This window comes from Petaurus breviceps, unplaced genomic scaffold, assembly GCF_028583685.1.
Source record: "Petaurus breviceps papuanus isolate PSGF00001 unplaced genomic scaffold, PetGlider_PUasm1.0 91041, whole genome shotgun sequence".
Taxonomy (NCBI): Eukaryota; Metazoa; Chordata; class Mammalia; order Diprotodontia; family Petauridae; genus Petaurus; species Petaurus breviceps.
In genome coordinates this window covers 41,106,841-41,114,147 of record NW_027187400.1, presented here as the reverse complement: position 1 = coordinate 41,114,147, position 7,307 = coordinate 41,106,841, and the positions used below count along the sequence as shown (strand labels likewise).

The following is a 7,307-nucleotide window of genomic DNA, read 5'->3' as shown; positions in this document are numbered from 1 at the left end:
TCCTGGCGAGGTGATGAGGTTAGGGATGGCTGGTGGCTGCAGGGCCTTGGCAGGTGGCTACACCAGTGAAGTGAGGGACCGAGAGGGATGGACCATCGTTGTAAAGCCCTTTTCTGGTGTCCCTGGGCAGCTCTCAAAGGCACAGACTTGCCTTGGTGGAGGGAGTTTCCTTATCTCAGAGTACCACTACACCTGTGAAATCACCCAAATAACAGGCCAAAATAAATAATAATTTTAAAATTCCATCCCCAAACAAATAAATAATAGTTTGAATTTTTGCCCTGATAAAAGCTGATATTTACATAGCTTGAAGGTTTACAAAGCACTTCACATGCGTTAGCTTTCTTAGTCCTTGCAACAACCATGTAGTTTTAAATCCTGTTTTACAGAGAAGGAAACTGAGGCTCAGGAAGGTAAAGTGACTTTCTCAGGGTCACGGAGTTCTTTCATATCAGAGCCAAGGACAAGTGTTCTCCCTACTTCTTGTTTTCCCTGTTGATTTTTTAAGACCTTTCTTGTTATTATACTTATTCCTTAAAGCACAGATCCAGGCATGGCACTCCCCTACTCAAGAATCTCCCTATGACCCTATAGATAAAATACAAATTCTTCTTTTGGACATTTATTGCCTTTTATAACCTGGCTCCAGCCCATCTTTCTAGATTAATTTCATATTGCTCTTCCCCTCCCCTCCCCACCCTCCTCCACAGCCTTCCTCCACATGCTTTGTGTTTGAGCCAAACTGGCCTATTTGTTCTTCCTTGTACATAACCCTTCATCTCTTACCTCTTTGTCCTTGCCCAGACTTTCTCCAGATTGAACTGGAATACTGTCCCACATTGCCTCTGCCTTTTGGAGTGCCCATGCCCATTTTGTAGGTTTAAGGGTTGCCCTATAGATGAGGCTTTTTCTGATTATTAATATTTTGTGACTCACTTTCTCTTTCTCCCTTTCTCTTTCTTCCTTTCTCCTCTCTCCTTTCTTTCTCTCTTTCACTCCTCACCCCTCTCTTCTCTTTCTTCTTTCTCTCATCATTCTTTATCTCTCTCTCTTCTCTCTGCCTCCCTCCTTCCCCCCTCTCTTCCTCTCTCCCCTTCTTTCTCTCTCTCTCCTTCCCTCTCTCCATATATATATATATATATATATATATATACACATATACATCTATTTTGTGTGTATGTGCTTAAGAAATACCCATTGGGTTCAACTGATTGACTGACTCAGGGCTGGAAGGGAAAGGAACCTTTTTCATATACATACCATGCCCAGGAAAGATGGAAACCAGACAGAAAGAATGTTCTAGGTTAGTGTGAGAGGGACTCAGCTTAGCCTGGTGTCTTACATTCAGAAAGGAACTCTCTCCGAGTTCAATTATTCTCTGGGGTGGGATCCAGAGGAGAGGAGGGGAGGGGAGGGGAGACATGTTAACAAAGCAACCAGTCAGGAAACTGAGGCTTAGCTTATGGTCCTGGTTGAAGGGTTTGTAACCAGATATAGATGCCTTACTCAAAGGCCTTTTGTCCTATAGCATATCTTTTCTCCCCCTACTAGAGCATAAGTCCAGGGGCCTGCACTGGTTCATATCTCTGATCCAACAAGCATTTGTTAACTGCCAGCTGTATGTTGGTCAGCTAGGTGGTCAGAAGACTGAACTCCAAATCTGCTGTCAGGAAGACTCATTTCCATGAGTTCAAATCTAGCCTTGGAAGTTTACAAGCTGTGTGGCCCTGGGCAAGTCACTTAATCCTGTTTGCCTCAGTTTCCTCATCTGTAAAGAGAAGGAAATGGCAAACCACTCCAGTATCTTTGCAAGAAAACCCAACATGGGGTCATGAAGAGTTGGACAGGACTGGACAGCCACAACCAAATGTGAAGTCCTGTTCTGATTAAATGAGCCTCTGCAAATTCCACCCTTTGCTGTGTCCTCAGGCTAGGCACAAGAAGCCAATTCCTTTTTCATTGGATAGGTCTTCCTTATTTCCTTTGTGACTTTTGTCAAGTTACTTAAACTCTCCAGCACTCAGTTTCCTTATCTGAAAAATGAGAGGACTGAATCTGACGACCTGACATCCCTTCCAGGGCTAACTCTATGATCCTTCGCGTCCTTGGGGAAAACTTCGCCTATCTCTCCTAAGCAAGGTCCTAAAAGCCCTTGGAGCTCTGAAGTAGTTCTATGATAGTGGACTGAGGACTAGACTCTCTTGCTAACCAATGGCCTTCCTAAGATGTGGTGATACTTAGGACAAACCGGAGCACTCCAGATATGTTCTGAGGAACATTTTTGAAGTGTCTAGCACAGGGCGTGAAGGCCAGTGAGAAACAGGGTCTGCCCTGGAGGAGTTGGCGTCCCACTTCTTTGGAAAGTCACACAGATCCAAGATCACATGATCAGGACACAAGGGACAGAGTACTGAGATCTAGTGGCCAGTGACTTGTAGAACTGCTGAGCCTATTGGGAAACTGTGGCATCTAAGGTGAACTGAAGTATGTGGGACAGAGCACCTAGGTTGGAATGGAGATTATGGAAAGGTGAGCAAAAGCTGGAGAGAGGCAACTTGTGAGGGGCTTGAATGCCCGTCTGAAGAATTTGGAGTCTGTGATGGGCGTACTAGGGAGCCACAGAGCATTCTTCAGCAGAGATGGCCATGGTCAGACTGTTTGTTCTGTTTGTCAAGGCTGGAGATGAGGGTGGGGGGGTTGGTGTCTATAGTTTAGATAAGACATGATCCATGTTCTCATGGGGGTAGCTTGGTGGCACAGTGACCAGAGCTGCTGGGCCTGGAGCGAGGAAGATAGGCACTATTTGTTAGCTAGCAGTAGTAGTAATGGTAATAAAGCACAATGCCTAGCACTTAGTAGACACTATATGTTAACTATTATTATGATCATTAGTCATAGTGAAATGTTACAATTTATCATCCTCATCTTCCTGACGGAGCTTATGAACAGGACTTCACATTTGGTTGTGGCTGTCCAGTCCTGTCTGACTCTTCATGGCCCCATGTTGGGTTTTCTTGCAAAGATACTGGAGGGGTTTGCCATTTCCTTCTCTAGCTCATTTTACAGATGAGGAAACTGAGGCAAACAAGGTTAAGTGACTTTCCCAGGGCCACACAGCTTGTAAACTTCCAAGGCTGGATTTGAACTCATGAAAATGAGTCTTCCTGATACCAGACTTGGAGTTCAGTCTACTGACTGGGGTGGGGAGAAGCATGCTATAGTGGGAAAGTCCTGCCTCTGACATTTCCTCTGAGACTGGGCCTGAGCCTCAGTTTCCTGAGGGCCCAAAGGAGAAGAGGCTTTCTCTAGCCTAACACATTACATGCTATCTGTTAAGAGGCTAGGAGAGGGCTTCATGGCATCATAGAGGGAGACCTGGACCAGGAATCAGGAACAGCTGGGTTCTGGTCCTGCTGGTTGACTGTGTGACAGCCAGCAAACCGCTTGGCCTCTCAGTAGCAGAGCAAGGATATTCTGCATCAGGAGGAGTGTTGTCATCGGGGAGTTTTCTATCCTGATGACATCAAATATCTGGGCCCCTTCACCTCCCCAAAGGCACAAACCTGGCTAGCCATAATACCACCCTGAGTGCATTAGGAAGATGGAACAATGGAAGGTCTGAACTTTAAAACTGGTCATAGAAAGGAGGGAGTCATCTTGATGTTCAGTCCTATCTGGCTCTGCATGACCCCACAGACTTTGTCCATGGGGTTTTTTTGGTAAGGATGCTAGAGTGGTTGACCATTCCTTCTCTAGTGTGCCCCCATTTTACAGAGGAGGAACTGAGGCAAATAGAGGCTAAGTGACTTGCCTAGGGTCACACGGCTAGTCAGTGTCTGAGACTAGATTTGAACCCAGATCTTTCTGACTCCAGGCACAGTGTTCTGGTTGCTCCCCAGTCGTTCAGGGAGACATCTTAGGAGATGTCCATTTGTATTAGATTTTAAAGGAGGAAGGAATTAAGTAAGTGAAGAGTCTTACAGAACAGCCCTACCATTGCCTATGGTGCACACAAAGCGGGGGAAGGACAAGGATGGCTGGGAACTCAGAGGATTGTCTAGTTGTACTGAAGAACTAAGAGTACCTACTAAGTGCTCATTCATTCATTCATGAACTGAGTGGAAAAGCTTTCTTTCCCACCCTCCTCAACAACTGCCTACTAAGTGCTCATTCTTTTGTTCATTTATTCATTCATGAACTGAATAGAAAGGCTGTTTGTCCCTCCCAAACAAGTGCCTACTAAGGTTTACTGGAGGAAAGGTTTACTCTATCCCCAAGTGAGTACCTACTAAGTGCTTATTAATCATGTCCTGAAAGTGGAAAGTTGACCGGAGATCGTGAAGGGCCTTAGAGGCTAGCTGAAGAACTTGGATCATTACTTATCAGGGCTTGAGGGCTGCAGAAACCTTTGGAGCAGGGCAAACACCAGAGGTAGAAACACCACTCAGAGGTTTTTGCAGAAGTGCAGGGAGGGTCAGAATGAGTGCCTGCCTGTCCTAAGCTGTCCCTTATGGAGAACAGAAGGGAAGGACTTTCCTTAGGAGGTGGGTGGACAGACCCGATGGGCCTGATGTGGGTTGTATATGGAAAAGAGGGGACAGAGATGATAACTTTGGGGGATTGGCTGAGTGGTGGGTGGTCCCTTGGACAGAGACAACAAGGTTCAAAGGAGCAGATCTAGGGGCTGGATGACTAGGAAGCTTGGTTTTAGGTAAGTTAACTTTGGGGGTGCTCAGTTACATGGAATGCTGGCTTCTGAGGTCCATTCTGGCTTGAGCCCTACTATTCTTTGGCCTCTGGGCAGTTGGATGAAAGGGAAGTAGAGTAAAAGCATACTAAAGACAACTTATAAATGTTCAGACATTTCAGCTGTGTCTGACTCTTTCTGAGCCCAATTTGGGGTTTTCTTGGCAAAGATACTGGAGTGGTTTTGTCATTTCCTTCTCCAATTCATTTTACAGATGAGGAAACTGAGGCAATCAGGGTTAAGTGACTTACCTAGGGTCACACAGCTAGTAAGTGTCAAGAGTACAGATTTGAAAAAAAATCATTCCTGAATGGGGGTGGGAAAGAATTGTCAGAAGCGACCACTTGAGCTGGGCAGTAGTTATTTATTTATTTTTTCAGTGAGGCAGTTGGGGTTAAATGACTTGCACCGGGTCACACAGCTAGTAAGTATTTTTAACAGACAGCAATGAGCAAAAGAAGTATCCAAAGAGAATAGTGTGAGTAGAGCTGGAGTGGATGGGCTCTCTGGGGGGACCTCTCTGAGGAGACCGAAGAGTTAGGGTAGGGCCTTGAATGCCAGGCTGAAGGGTTTGTTGTGTGGATAAGATATGATCATTACATCAGATCCTGAACAGAGTATGAGGGAGAAGGAAGATTTCTCTCCTCCTCCCCCCTCCTCCCTTCAATGGACTTTTCACCATTTAGTGGTCTGAAATAAAAGTTTCCTGGCAATCAGCCACACCAAAATCTGATATTGAAACCCCAAACAGATCCACTTGTGATTTCCCTTTTTTGGGTCTCAGTTCCTTTCTCTGTGAAGGGATGTTTGGAACAAATGATCTCGTAAGGTCCCCTACCATCTTGGAGCCTATGGTATCTATGATCTGAAGGCTACTGTGTGGTTTCTGAAATTCCTGTGCTTCAGATCTCTGCCCCTGCTCCACTCCCCGCCCCCCAATACTGCCTCAGGGGCTGAGCAGCTTTGATGGCTGGGAATCTTCTGCAGGCTGGCCCCCATAGCTGGAATGCATATCCTCCTGGCTCCTCTCCCCACTTCCAGGCTAGGCTCAACTACCATCTCCCTCAAGAGGGCTTTCCTGATTCCTCCGGTAGTATGGGCCTGCCTTCCTGACCTCTAGAAATTACTCAGCAATGTATTCTTATTACTTTGCATACATTTATGATTATTTATCTGCATACATCTTGAGGACAGGGACTGTTTTGATTTTTGTGATCTTCATGTTCCCAGCACTTTAGAACAATGCCTAGCAGATAGAAGGCAGTTTAAATAGACTTGTTAAATTTACAATAAATGAATTGAAAGGTATTTATCAAGTACTTACTATTTGCCAGGCAGGATACTAAGCACTGGAGATACAGCAACCCAGTCCTTGCCTTTAAGGAGCCTATATCCTAATAAGGGGAGACAGCTCATAAATGGGGAGTGGACACTGGGTCTAGAGTCAGGAAGATCTGATTTCAAATATAGCCTTAGACACTACCAGCTGTATGATCCTGGGCAAGTCACTTAACCCCTATTTGCATCGGTTCCTCATCTGTAAAATGTAGACACCAGAGAAGAAAATGGCAAACCACTCCAGTATTTCTGCCAAGAAAACCCCAAGGACAGTGTACACAGGGTCACAGAGTTGGACATGACTAAGCGACCGAACAACAAGCACAACCTTAGTGGAGTATTTTGGCCAGGGAAGTCCTAGGGATGGTGAGTAGAATATCAGAAGGGCATGGTCATACATGGATTTTCAGGGTCCAAATGAACCACCCTAGATACAGGCAGACAGGGACACTGCAGTTTATTCACTCAAGAGTGTGACAGACACCATCACTGAGTGATGCACCATGTGTATCTCACAGTTCCATAGATGACATTCTCTGTCTGTCTGTCTGTCTGTCTCTCTCTCTCTATCTATCATCTGTCTATGTCTGTCTATCCATCCATCTGTCTGTCTGTCCATATATCCATTCATTCATCCATCCTTCTATCGATCTGTCTGTCTTCTCTCTCCCCTTCTGAGCTACTTGACCCAGAATAACAGTTTCTTACAAAACAGTTTTATTAAGAACAGGTATAGAACTTAATAAAACAGAAAGAGAATGTACAAATTGTTACAAATGAAAGAATGTGTCCTTGTTGGCATTAACCATTTACATCAGACCAAAGAAAACAGTATCTTCTTTTTCAGTTAATCAACATTTGTTAAACCCCTACTACATACTTTATTAGATGGAATAAAGAGAAAGTTTCCTGGAACTGGTGAGGTCCTATGAGTTGTCTTTTTTAGTCCTTTTAAAGTGATTAAGTGATCCCCAGTCTTCTCTATCTCTGTCTCTGTCTGTCTGTCTCTGTATCTCTGTCTCTCTCTGTCTCAGTCTCAGTCTCTCTTCTCTTTGTTTTTCTGTGTCTCTCCCTCCGTCCCCCTCACCTCTCTCCTCTCTTTCCTCCTTCTCCTCTCCTCTCCCTACATCACTCCCCCCTCTCGTTTCTCCTCTGTCTCCCTAATGTTGTATCACTTCCCGGAGAATCACAGTAGAGAGTTCAAATTCATGCCCCCCCCCCC

The 7,307-nt window shown here is 45.1% G+C and overlaps 1 protein-coding gene across 1 annotated transcript in view; it reads left to right on the top strand.

The window, feature by feature from the left end:
- The first annotated feature begins 2,512 nt into the window (after positions 1-2,512).
- Positions 2,513-7,307, top strand: part of LOC138154600 (serine protease hepsin-like) — an 8,573-nt gene continuing 3,778 nt past the window's right edge. Inside the window, exon 1 of the mRNA XM_069079568.1 lies at positions 2,513-2,529. Coding sequence (XP_068935669.1) covers positions 2,513-2,529 — 17 coding nt within the window. The remainder of the gene's footprint in view (positions 2,530-7,307) is intronic.